We start from the raw sequence: 13,654 nt of genomic DNA, 5'->3' as shown, positions 1-13,654 counted from the left end.
ACAACGCCGACGAGGCGGCAGTATAAAATTTATTGACCTCCATCTGTATTGTCGTTCCATCCACAGTCTCTTACCACAGCTAGGCATCTGACGTCGTGCGAGTTCGACAGTCGAGAGTTTGGTGAACGAAAGGCTTGTTTGTCAATTCGTCTGCCGAGAAGAGACAATCGTCGTTTATGTACTAGTTCTCTGTGCCATCGCCCGTTTGTCCATCGCCCGGTTGTCAGCGCTGCTGTTACTGATGCGACAGTACTCATCGTCAGGGAAGCCGTTGAATACGAACGAGGAAAGCAGATGGTATTATACCCTTGTCGCTTGACTAGTCGTACCCAGTTGGACTTCTCCCGTGATTTCTTTGTAATGTATCCGCGTGCTACCATTAAGTCTTCTCCCCGAATGCATCTCACGAGAGTAGATAGACAAAAGGACGGTCAAAGACGATGAGGGATAGAAACAAACCCCTCGATTCGTACTTATGTTCGCTGTTGGGATGCAGTTGCATTTTAGCAAATGACAAAATTGCCCGAAAAGCGAGACTAGGCAGGAACGAAACGGAAGTATGCCACACGTATTTCAGGTTGTAGCAATAACAGAATGTTGAAAAACTCGGATGTATATAACAAAGGTCTGAATCCAACACTTTTCGATTCCACTACCTATCCAGAGTAATATCAAAATATGCTGACGAAATGCCTTTGTCGCCAGTAACACACGCATGCCATACAATTTGTGTGAATAAAGGAGTTATTATTTAGTGAAAGTATGCAGTGGCTTACATGTTTCGGGGTCACATTCGTTTTGAGGAGTCAACTTTAGTAAAAAAAAATTACAATTTTCATAGACACAGCTTATACAGCAGTAAGGCCCCGACGAATCCTGCCCGGGCATTTCTTGTCACACTCGCTAGTTCGGTTCTTAGAAATCCTGCTTATAAAATGCAGCTGAAATTGTAATCAGGCCATATAGATCAGTTACCGAAAATTGAGAGAAGTTCTGCATAAGCGACCATTCAAATGAACGAAAAAAAAATGCTCAATAGAGAGTAATAATTCTTACTATTGGGCTATCCATCAGTTGGCTTCAAGTGAATCTTACCCTTCCGGAGAGATATTAAAGCTGTCCTACGGATCGATACAGAGCTCCAAGATGCAAAGAAAACGCTTAAGGGCTAGTTATAGGAAAAGCTTTTGTTTTGTAAGCCGAACTAAACGTTTTTAATATACCTCGAGAATATTTGCCTGACCCAGAACTACATGGATCAAGCTCCACAATGTCACCATAAGTCATATACATATGTACTACGTTTCGTGAACAATGAAGATAGTATTTACACGCAAAAACGGAAAAGAATATCGGGGACAGCAGTATTATACCAGAGGTGATTACCGGTTCATTGTGGGTCTCAAAGGACAGCCAGGCGGCTTGCATTTTTCAGGGTATTTCCTCTATGAGCCATGGTAATCCATACACAGGGTGACCAAAGTGTATCGTGTGCAAGATCATGCCCATAAGTCCTGCCAATGTGGTTGCAGCCGCCGCAGAGTTTCTCGGTAACCTTTCAAACTTACAGCACAAACAACTGTCGTGATCGTCAGCCAGCGACTGCAGCAGCGGCGGCAGAAATCCTTAGATGCGGAAGCGATTTCCTGTTGCAACAACATTTCTTGGTTTAGATAGGATGGGGTAGGTTTAGTTGTCGGCGTTCTCTATGTTCCATGGTTCCCGCATATAAACAACTTGTCGCTGGCGTCGGAGGGCCTGCTTTGGAAGTCGTCGGAAGTGATTGTGTATGCGACAAGCCCTTCTTGCCCATGCGGATTTAAGCTAGTCTACACTTCGTCTCTGCCCTCTTGAGAGGACTGGTCGAGACTGGACGAAAGCTTCGAAGGATTGGTTGGGACTTCAACTGGTAATGTCCGGTCACTAATCTGTAAAAAAAAAGATAGGGTGCTTTCACTAACTGCTGCTGCTACGCAATGCATGCGGGCAATGGAGGCTAGGTCCTAACACTGGCCAAAACGAAACTCACCAGGAAGCACAGACTTAGCGAACGTCCGCTTGTAATGATCCTGAACAAGAAGACCAATTGCCTACAAAATAATGGCAAACGATGCAAAGTCAGAATCCAAAAAAAAACACCATTCCAGTTTGGCTTTGTCTTAGCTTAAATAAGCTTCATTTCGATTTCGGCAAAAACGTCGTGGGGTGACTTAGGTTTCTCCAAGTTATCGAAAATAACTTTTGAGTTCGCTGTGTCTTGGTCTAAATTAGTTCTTTATACACGTAATTCACCTGGTTAGAAGCTACCATTTCATCAAGAAGCTACCAATCAATTTAGCATAGAAGAACATGAAGTTGTAAAGTAGTATCAGCATGTTAGTATATTTCCTTGACTGGTCGCTCTTACCATTGATATGGGCTTGTTGTTCAATTAGACTTGACAACACGGTATAAAGTACTTAATAATTAGTTCTTAGACAGCTCTGATTGAATTCTATCAGCTATTTACTCAGGGATAAAGACAAACATATCTGTAGATTATGTGCAAGAAAAATCTCTGAAAAGCACGCTATTCGAACGTGTAATGAGGTGCCATTAATTGAACGAAGGCGCGCTGTGTTCTTAATTACATTATTTATTTCATACCTAGCGTTAGAGTAACAATATTTCTACCTATGGGTATTGAGAATGGAGAACTGGTCAAAAGTCCAGCGATCTTGCTTTCACGGTAGAAAGCGATGCCGTGGCATATTTTAGGTACAACCTCACTTTCCCGTATCTAGAAATGGATCCTTCGCAGAGATTCTATACTACATAAAAGAACGACAATGAATAACCAGAGCGCACGTTGTGATCGGTTTCAATTTAACGCGTTACGTGATTCTAATAAAGGCATACGCACTAGTAGAAGTTAAACCTTGGAGGGCCATTCACAAAGACAATACATAAACCCATATCAAAGCCTCTGGTCGGTTTCAAAGTCGCACAGATTAGCAGTAGCAACAAAGCATTACTGTTATGCGGCGCATACTCGAGTAATTCCTCCACATTTAGATGATGTCGGTAGAAGGCTAGACGCGCAGGAAGGCCCGAGACGTTTATCGCTTCCTCGAACGCAGCTTTAAGTAAATTAAGCTTAACTAAACATTAATCTATCATGAAAATATAACATTATTGACTAAAATTAATACATTGCTCGACAAGCAGTATATTTCTTGATTTAAAGAAAAACAAAAAAAGTTTAAAATTGGAACAGAGGTGGTGCACTCTAATTGTCCTTTCCACTGAAATATACACTTACGAACACTGCTTAGCTTGTTCAATTACTTTCCTTAGGTGGGAGACTCTTGCGACTTCTATGTGTTAGATATGTACTTCCTTCGGTAGCAGATGTGTGCACAGGTTATTATATATCCAGCTGCTTGGCCATACGTCCGCCAGAATCTACATAGTTACGCCTGTGTCCCTCTTACCAACGTCCGCTGGGCTATCCTAGTCAGTAAGGCTCTTCTACGATTTCCCGCAATGGGGATGGCAGCGATGATGTTTAACTCAAGCAAGCTATCTGGGCCACCTTTCACGGACCGTCACATATTAGCATCATCATGATGAAGGTCCTGCGGTCAGAAGAAAGAGAGGAAATCTATTTGAAGGTAGCCACAGTCCGCTATAGGTTTCCGGCCGCTAACCTGGCCGTAAGTGGCAACGTTTAGTGAAAGAGTGCTGTGGAGGGGTTAATACGAAAACTTGTTGCCGCAACTGATTAGCTCCGAACGGCTCAGAGTTTTTGCGGTCTATCGGCTACCGATGCCGTGACAGCGATGTGACCCGCCCTCTACGGAAAAAGTGCAACTGTCTTCGCAAAAAGAATATGAGGAAAAACGCAATATTTAAGTCTACATTAACTAATAATACCGGAAGCCGCCACTACGGAGAACGGACGATGGGCCAGTTGCACCAAAAATGGCCATTATCGATAGAGGTAACACACATCTGCACCTCAAACAGTTCTACTTTAGGGTAAGTCGGTTTTTCATTAGCATTTCCTTCTTCGTGTTCATAAGTGTCTACCGTTCCTGATGGCTGACCTATCTTCACCACCTTGTATCTAATACAATAGTTTTAAACATGGCATATTGATTTTACTGCGTTTCTATCAACTTGATAATTCGAAGCTTTTGAGATCGATTAAACGACACAATTCACTGTAAAAACACGAAAGATAGCTTGCAGACAATTTGTGAATTACTCAAGATGAAACTCGCATCACCGTGTCGGATACCGGTCACGTTTATCCATGATTGGAATAAAAAAAAAAAACTTATTTCTTACATTGACAGACAGCGGCAGGGGAGAGATTTTCTTTAAACAACTACCACGTTAGTTTCGCATAATCATTTTGTCAGTTTCAGGTATTATAGAAAAAACTTCATCATTGTGATATTTGCGGAGCTAGCGATGACACGACAAGTGTTCCATGTATCCAAATCAGAGAAACTTCGACGGACTAAACTTGTATTCGGTAAGATAATGGTTGCAGCTTCGATCTTGATATCTGCGCCTACTCTGTTAACTACTATTAAGTATACTACAATCCGCATGTGGGAACTTGCACGTAAAGAGGAAAGAGTACCACGCTATTGAGCTACATGATAGAGTATTACCGAGATTGATGAAAAACAACACTCGAATCACGCAAAGCGTAATGCTTTCTAATACATATCAGGACAGTTCAATATTGAACGCTTCCGTGAAGTGACTTAGTTCTAATCTATAGGTCTACGCAAATGTAACACTTGATAGCGTTTTTTTTCCTCTATCGTAAATACAACACCTCGTAAGCCAAGCGATATTGCCATAAAAATAAGTACTATCTGGATCAATATCCACGGATACGATAAAAGCTGTAACATTTTCAAAAAACCTTCTTCCTATTCTTTTGACTAAATGATAGCACATACGTACATTCTGGCCATATACCCTACTAAATCTGCGATATCAACGACTTCAAGTTGGTTCATGAATAAATACTGCGAAAGAGAATTATTGTCTATGTCATGCTTCATATCGGGACTTAAAGTCTGCTCTTTCAAGTGAGAGCTTGTTTAAAGTTTAGCTTAATATTAACTTGAAATGAAAACTGCATAACTGCCTCAGGTAAACCTCTCAAACGTTCACCTAGATATAGTAACTTGTACGAGATTACTGGGGCGTTTAAGTGAAATTTTCTAAGTAATGCTTGGTTCGAAAAATGTGTATATCAGGGCTGAACATTTAGCTAGCTAACGAAATTAAATAGGGCAATTATAGTGCTACGTGGCGCATTTCATAATCAGTGTAATCCTGCAACGATATTATGTCAAGGCTGTAGCCGTTTCCAAAGCCCCTCATTAAAATGAAGTTGCTCACATTTCCTGTTGGCAATAGCGAGAAAAAGCTGGATCGAACTCTGGAGACGACGATTAAAATTCCTATACAGGCATGTAAACGCATGCCATCTACAGCGCGAAGGACGTCCACTGAGCAACGTATGCGTCCTGCCAACGTGACGATACACTGCATAGATATGAAGAAATATTTGCCTATTTCTTTGCACCTTTCGTCACCGAGAAAGAACCAGCACATACCATTGAACATTCGTGTTCTAGTATAGCTACCAGGCACGTAATTTATGTATATGTGATTGGTTTATCTTAAAAATGCTGACCCACCATCGACGTTATTCATAAATACGGCATTTTCAGAAACGGGAACGCGTGATGATGCAACCGAAAGATTACTGTAAATAATAATTTAATTGGATAATAAATATCCTTCACCCTTTGTTGGCTTGAAGCGGGCGAGGTCTATGGCAAGCCTACTAGGATGCACACAGCGCAAGCTCTGATCTTTCTAAAGGCTTCTCTTTATGAATTACTCAAATACACCGCATCTAAACCGACTTCCAACCCACCAGTATAATTTGAAATACTTGTTTCGGCGTGAGACAATATATTTGGCAATTTTCGCAATCAGCTCCAATAAGCAGAAATCAACTTGATCTCGTCTGTTGGGAGCTTGCCTACTGCAAGTGATCGCATAACGACTGTTATTCAACCGTGGTGTTCGTCGATATTTAAAAAATCTTTTCAAAAGTTATGATGGCGGGCGAATTTGAAATCTGGTAAGGTTAGCGTAATTACCAATCCCCTGCCCGCTCGAGTCAAAGGATGAACAGTACGTTAATAGATGCCACAGCTTTATCACGGCCGCCCCTGGGACGCATGCGGTAATCGCGGTGGTTCATTTTGCGTAAATCTGGAAGATACTTCATTAATCTTCTAGGAGATCCAGCGGGCGCACTAAGCGAGACGCTTACCATGGATAAAAAGAAAAATCAACAATAGAACCTCTGGTAGTGATTGAAGCGTATTTGCTCGCTTGCGTGGGGTTCATCCACCACCGTCATTGTCGCTGATGTCGCAATGCGTTTCACCATCCCTTCCCAACGAGGCTGTATCACGCCCATGCAGCATGCAATATTTTTTACACTGTATGTACGAACGAAACAGATATTACTGTCCATTACTATCCATTAATGTTTCGATTTTTTTTTTTACTGGTCAGCCTGTTTTTGCTGTCCAGAAAAACAAACAAAGCGACGACTGAAATAAATATTGCATATAGATTGCTTTTTTCAATATAAGTTAATACTGTAGTAAGTATCAATCTGCAAATGTATTTGATGAATGTGCTTAACAGTGGACCTATTATCGAAGACACCAGAAGAAACTAGGATGCCATACCATGTCTACAAAATGCCAACGTTTGTATATATCGCAGAACTTTTGTGCAGGAATTGATTTTATTGTCGATCGCTTGTGTGGGATAAGCAAGTAAGTGGGCCCTTAAACCCATCTCTTCTAAGCAACCCAGCTGGGTACTCTTAAAGGGTCTTTGTTCCGAAAAATTTATGTCGTGAAATGCGTTGCAAAATTTGCAAACAAAAGCTGCGTATGTACATTAGCACAAAGTATATATCTTGTTCACTCGTTACCGTGTATTTTATGGCAGGACAAAAATAGATGATTTTGCTTTACCTGGCGCCTATGCAGAAATACTAGTTTCTTTCTTTTTTGTACTACACCTGCTGGAATAACATTGAGCAAAATCACTAGTTTTTGAAGCTAGAGACCCGGCTGTGGTGCGCTATAACACTTGGCAGCCCACTCGCAGCTAATCCGCAAGGTTCCCAACATAACAACCGACCTCGACAAAGTGATTAGGACGTAAACGTCCAAACCCGAAGAAAAATAGCTACAACCACATTCGACCTGTAAAGCTTATTTTAATGAGTTGTACATTGCTCTAACAGTTCCGCGCAAAAACTTTATAATACTATACTAAATAATATTGCTTACATGTATGTAAGGTAATTTATGGTCAAGGAAACTACGTTCATCGTGCTTACATACTAAAAAAACATACAACAAACTAACCTTCGGGTATTGCTAGAAACTTCTTAGCAAGTCGAAGTTGAAATTTTTGTTTGTTAACACTCCAATCTAATTTCAGGCCGATGGAATATCCGACGGATCTAAGATATATCCTAATCGCGTGAGGCTTCTGTTATAAACCAATCATCGATTTTGCCGATCACGCAGCTTTTTATGTGTCCACCAGTTACGAGCGGATAGATTACCGACAGCATAATAGTTCTGGAAGGTAGGCTTGGTTCACACTTGTTCAACTATTTATCATACGTGCCGTCGGGGTTTTGACTTTCAGCACAATTGGCAACCAAAGACCTTGGCAAAACATCTCTGGACTGAAAGAACTTATTCGAGCTAACTATAGAACGCCTCAGGGACCAATACTTTCAACTAAACAGTAGCGTTTTCTCGTGTTTATTCTTCCTGAGTGGAACAATACTAGAAAAATAGCTAAAATTTTTTGCCGCTTTTTAAACTCTTACCAAGTCCTTACCTTTTTTCTTAAAACGTCTGCCAATGAATAACACGTAATGCTCTCGGTTGGCTGATGCTATTGTAAACCAGCCTGCGGTCCTTCTATCAATCAAAGTCAGCCAAATATTCTCAATAAAGCTACTATAACAGCTTACCTAAAGAAGCCTGCTGTGCTCATATTGTGTAATTCGGATCTGGATCGCTTTCTCATTAAATGTCGCATTTATTATATGAGAACAAACATTGACAGTGCTCATATAATATGTAGCGCGATTCACTTTCTGCCCGCCTTTCATCATACTGTTCCTGTTCAAGGTCTCTTATAGCTGATTTCGAACAAAGAAATCAATCGTATGCTTCGGCGCGTGCATGTATGCGCGGGTTTCTGTGTCTGTCAATGTTAGTAAGTTACTTCATGGTGCTGAGACAGCGTTGCGTAGATACAAGATCACCTTTACATTTGTATCTGCTGTTTGTTTTCAATTATCTGCTACTGGTGCTTGTTCCTTGAGGTCAACAATGGCTTTTAGTAGCAGAGCTTCGGTCGCCATCGCCACTTTCATTCGCAAGGTCACACGCTTCCGCTTCGGTTCTTTGCTCTCGCTAGTCCCGTCCGCGGCAGTTCTCATAGTCGTTCTTCGTTTTCATTTTCATTTGTGCCTCAATCCACTTCGGATGGCTCTGCGAATACTTAGACATACTATCGTATTAAAAGAGGAAGATAGTTCGATCAGAAGACTTCACGCTTTCCCTTGGGACTGTTCAATTCAGTCCGGCCAATAGGAACGTTCCACCTATTGTGTCCCGAGGCCGTCTATTTCGCAGGCTATCTCTCTATGATATTGTTGCTACCGCCGTTGCTACGGCATTCTGTTGTTGCTGTCGCGTCCAACGACCACCGCCGCCGCCGCAACGGTTACCGTTTCTGCGTCGGCGACGCGTCGTTGTGCCCTAGAAGCAGTGGTTGTGGTGATAGCGATGTCTATCTACGAAGCTATGGGGAGGCTATCTGCCTATCCGTTATGCCGTCGCCTGAAAACGTTCCCCGTGGTAGTATGGATCTTTTCTTGTAGTTCCTTTGACCTCACTGGCCTTTTTCTACCCAGGTGGGTATCCTCTTGTGGGTAGGTAGTTCAGCTATTCAGAAACAGACAGTAGCAACAACGAGAGATGCTGAGATGGAGGTAAATAAAGTAAAGCGACCGCTCGAGGGTTTGAGGCTATTGGTGTACGTCGGCTGGCGTGTACCGGGAACTAGAGATACCGCCATTGAAACTGCGGAGGCTGCAACGGTCCTTCCTCCTTGCCTCTGTCTTTTACCAATAGTTGCTACCTGGCTCCAATGTTCTCGTCTTCTTTCAACGCCTCTCGGTCCATCCGTAGATGCCTTGTTTACGCTATATGGACGATACGAAAACCTACGATAAACCCATATACACGTTTTTTTGGCCCTTACACCCAAGGACGCACAAATCGTTTAAGAGGCTGTAAAAGACAGAACAGCGCTAGTCGACCGGGATAGGACACGGTGGGCTAGCGCTGCTGGAAGCGTTTGCGCAGGCGTAAGGAGTGAAGAAGAGAATGAGAAGGTTACGGGGCGGCGAAGTTTTACGGCAAATATAAATATGAACGCACCGTCTAACAGAATGACGTAACCAATATCGGCACCAACAATGCCGACAGTAACAACAAGTACGGCAACCCCCTTCAGCTATAATGCAACACAACGGAAGTGTTGACCACGGATAGCGGTAAAAGCGCCTCGAAAATTCCTATACTGTTAAGAAAGACCACTTGCGCACGTGCGTTGATACCATAATTAATATACTGGAGGCTGTCATTTGTCTTGATGGTTTTATTTACACGTATACATGCCAGCGATCGTACTAGTTCGAAATTGCGTCCATTTATTCTGACTTGAGTTTTTGAACAGAACACATTTAGAAATTAGTTCGAGTACCAAGTACCTAGTGAGGTTGCCAACAATACGTCTACTTTCATATTGGAAACGTAGTTGTGAGGTTTCTTAAATGCACCAGTTTTTTCAGAGCGTTTATGATACAACCATGGCGGTCTGATTTGAAAATGCTCCAACTGTCAGGCTTTCGACCTATAAATTAGAGTTTCTCATTCTAGTTGGCTACTGATTAGCCGCCATACAATTTTTTAAGTATTTTGCCCCCTTACATGTGTGGCATATAAATAGTGAATTTAACAAAAGTAGCACGAAAAATAACAAATATATCAAATAAAAGGGTATCAGTCTTTCCATATACATCACAAGGACCCCGATACACCTTAAAATGTCCTGGGATTAATTAATTTTAAGCCCTCTAACACTTTTTAGTACTTGGCTGTAGTAATGTGTAATATAATACATTAGGATGAAAAGTAGTACACTGGCAGGTTGTGCTCGTATAATAACAGCAGAGACGGATAAGTTTGAGCAAAACGACGCAGAAAACTTGAAGCAATATTCAAAATGTTTTAGTAAGTAAGTTACTTTCGCTTGAATTGACTCTCATTTTTTTTATTATAACCGTCTGGTGAACTTGATTTGAACATTTCTCGGAGTGTTGCATCGTACAGTTATAGCTTACTTAGGTTATCTCCGATCCGGGCGCTATTTACCCTTTCCGAGATAAAATTTTGATAATAGATGCAAAGATTGTTTTTGACCGATTTACACGCAGAGAGCAAAGCGAAGTGACAGAATGGCCAAAAGAAACGATTGACCGGCCGACTACGATAAGTGCAAGAAGAGAGCTCGCCGCGCAGCTCATAATTTGATCGGTGGAAATATATTGCAAGTTCGGTTAGAGGTAGCATGCCATTTGGAGGCAAGCCTTTTATAACCCGTAAGCATTAATAGCAAATCTAATAACAATAAGAGTATTATCGATTTTTTATTGGATTTGTCTACGAGTAGTTTGCTGTTCAAGATAGCCTTAGCACGAACAGAAAATCTCATGGCAAGAATAGCGTGCTTCGTAGCTATCTGTACTGTCTATATATATATATACATATATATATATATATATATATATATATGTATATATATATATATTCTTGGGTTCTGATAGACGAGGTAAATAATTCACGTGTGGAGAGTCGTTCAGCCGCTGAAGGTCATACAAACAGCTTGCTGCGAGCGATTATTTTGCATAGTGTAAAAAACAGTTACAGAAAGTTCGCCTTTCCGCGAAGGCAAACGTAAGCCCTTTGTAAGAGCAAAGCCGAGCTCTGCGCAGGAGAAAGCCACCTATTTAGCCCCCTCATTAATACGTGACGAACTGGATGCAGCGCTGCAGGCGTCTGGCACTGTGTGTAGTAGTGTGAATGTGGTGGCAAATGCGCATCTCGATTAAGCGCGTTGTTAGAGACCCCCATAAATTGCAGCTGGCACATTCCTGGATTAATCTTCAGCTACTGCACACGTTAACTATGGTAGAACTTATATGATCCCTCCATTCGTTCATTGGAGTAGACTCAACCAAGCTTGACGGAATCGGTACTTAGCACTAAATCAAAAATGGACGCAGGAAACCTTACCTAAACGCATTGTTTGAATCAAGCTTCTCCCTTTCAATAGATTCTTCATTTATGGCGGGATTTAAAGTAATGAATAATCTAGTCGATAATATAACAATATTTAATTGATAATTTTCTTTTAGGCTTAGAAAGGAAACACATTCACGAAAAACGTTTTTTACGTGAAAATATAAATTGAGGAAAGTCTATATCGTACTTTACAATTGACGTGCCATAGTTTATTGCCTGCGTACGGTAAAGCATTTCTACATTGTCAGACAACATATAAATAGTGAAGATATTATGTACATGTCAGAAACTTCGTTCGGGCACCTTATACCACCGACAGTACACTTTAGACGAAACATGAAAGTCATTTTCTCTCGGGCTTCTCTTCGGTGTTAGTAAAAGCTTGGTCGGACCAAAGAACCCGCACAGAGCAATCCGAACGCTACGAGAGATGAACGAAACGCTATAAACGTTCCTGCCGCCGCCGCCGCCGCCACCCGTGCTGCTACTCTCGCGATAACGTACAATGGAAGCTACTAAAAAAATGATTAGCGTTGCGCTTTCGTGGCCGTGGCGTCATGCTGCCGCTTCACTAAACTATCCCAGTCCATTCTACTTCTCTTCGTTTTTTAATTCTACAGTGGCTCAATTTTCCGCTGCGATTGTTGACGCTAGCGATGGCTAACAGGATGGGCTCGCAGGAGACGACTTTGCGGCCAACTGGCCAACTGCGAGTCTTTTACGGTGATAATGTTGTTTAGGCGACTGATGATAATGATACTCCTTACGCGGCGAAAAGTGTTGGTGAGAGATCGCGGACCCACAGGGGCGGATAGAAGCGCAGCAAAGTCGAACCATCGGTGGATGTCTATGGCAATTCTGTCACGGCAGCAAAAAAGAAACAGGCCGAGAATGGGGAGCGAAAAGCGCTTGTGTAGAGGATGAGACTAGGCCGAATCTCGCAACCCTGATACAAATGGAGCTGCTTGGTCTATGCAAAGCGAAACTGCAAGGAGCAAGGAAGCTCGGCATAAGCGTCGGGTGAATGATACGACCAGAGAAAACAGCAACGAGCTAGAGATAGAAATAGACCGCTACAACGACAAAAATCGGAATAGAGCTGGTGGGCTGCTCGCCAATAAAAGAAAGCAAAGAAGAAAAGGTACCAAAGTTTGAAAGCTGACCGCCCAGATTCACGCCCTTAACAAGATCCGGTTTCGCATCGCTTCTAAGGGCAGTCAACTTGAGCCTGAGTCAACGAGCAAAGGCCGAAATGAACAAAACTAGACTGACTGGAAAAACAGGAACTGAAACTTCCTGACGGAACAACGCGAAGTGGCGACTGCTTCGAGCGACTAACGAGAGCGGAAGAACGAAGACAGTTAGATGAACTGCAACAAAATCCGATCGATGACCGATAGTTATAATTAGAGCTAAAAGTAGTCCTGATGAGCTTGTCTATAGCAAGTATAAATTCCAGTAGTGAAAAACGCATAAAAATTATGTAAGGATAGAGGTAAAACTTACAGATGAAGAACTGAGCCTTGCCGATTCGAAACAATAAGCGGATCACATGCAGCTCTAGATTTAGGAAACTGGAGAAACAGAAAGGCGTATGAGTGAAAGGGGCATGAACACGTACAAAACGCGTTATGGCCAAACACCGCTGCAAATACCGACATGTTACAATATCGTCCACAGCGCGCATCTATATATGCCTGGTAATTTTTATTTGATTAAATTTGTGTTTTCGAAGATGTAGGGTACGCACAGCAACCCGATGCTCGCACAAGTCATCGTATATTCAGGTAGTTTCTTTTTAGTCAGTACGAATCGACATATTTTGGATAGAATATTCTAGCGTACTGCCTATTTCTCAAGCCAAAAAGAAGATTTGACGCGCAACATAGTAACACTTACTAAGTGATGATATGTAATTATTATCCGGCGTTTTTTTTTCATCTTTTTATTCTTTTTCTAATTCACGTAATTTTTATTACACTTTATGAAGAGAGCTTCCTGAATTCGCTTCATTCTCATTACAAAAGTTTGTGAATGAGGCAAGTTTGTTTGGGGTCCTCTCTTCCATGGGTATCCTTGGCTGTGTATGGGCCAATGCTATCGGCTCATTAAATTCTCATTTAGTTAAAGCATTGCCTCTTGCCCAT

The 13,654-nt window shown here is 41.9% G+C and overlaps 1 protein-coding gene and 1 long non-coding RNA gene across 2 annotated transcripts in view; one reads left to right on the top strand and one right to left on the bottom strand.

The window, feature by feature from the left end:
• Positions 1 to 1,325: 1,325 nt before the first annotated feature.
• LOC111247147 (testis-specific serine/threonine-protein kinase 3-like) overlaps positions 1,326 to 13,654 on the bottom strand; it is a 44,408-nt gene continuing 32,079 nt past the window's right edge. The window contains exons 7-8 of the mRNA XM_086983897.1: positions 2,030 to 2,090; positions 1,326 to 1,928 (exon numbers count right to left, since the gene is read on the bottom strand). Coding sequence (XP_086840023.1) covers positions 2,044 to 2,090 — 47 coding nt within the window. The 3' untranslated portion in view covers positions 1,326 to 1,928; positions 2,030 to 2,043. The remainder of the gene's footprint in view (positions 1,929 to 2,029; positions 2,091 to 13,654) is intronic.
• LOC147756576 (uncharacterized) lies at positions 3,669 to 7,977 on the top strand. Its single transcript, XR_015324508.1, has 3 exons — positions 3,669 to 4,020; positions 4,407 to 4,522; positions 7,555 to 7,977. It is a non-coding gene; the product is annotated as an uncharacterized LOC147756576 (long non-coding RNA).

The sequence above is a fragment of the Varroa destructor genome, unplaced genomic scaffold (genome assembly GCF_002443255.2).
Source record: "Varroa destructor unplaced genomic scaffold, Vdes_3.0 BEIS01000003.1, whole genome shotgun sequence".
NCBI lineage: Eukaryota > Metazoa > Arthropoda > Arachnida > Mesostigmata > Varroidae > Varroa > Varroa destructor.
The sequence above is the reverse complement of the archived record's forward strand: the minus strand, read 5'-3'. Positions and strand labels throughout refer to the sequence as shown.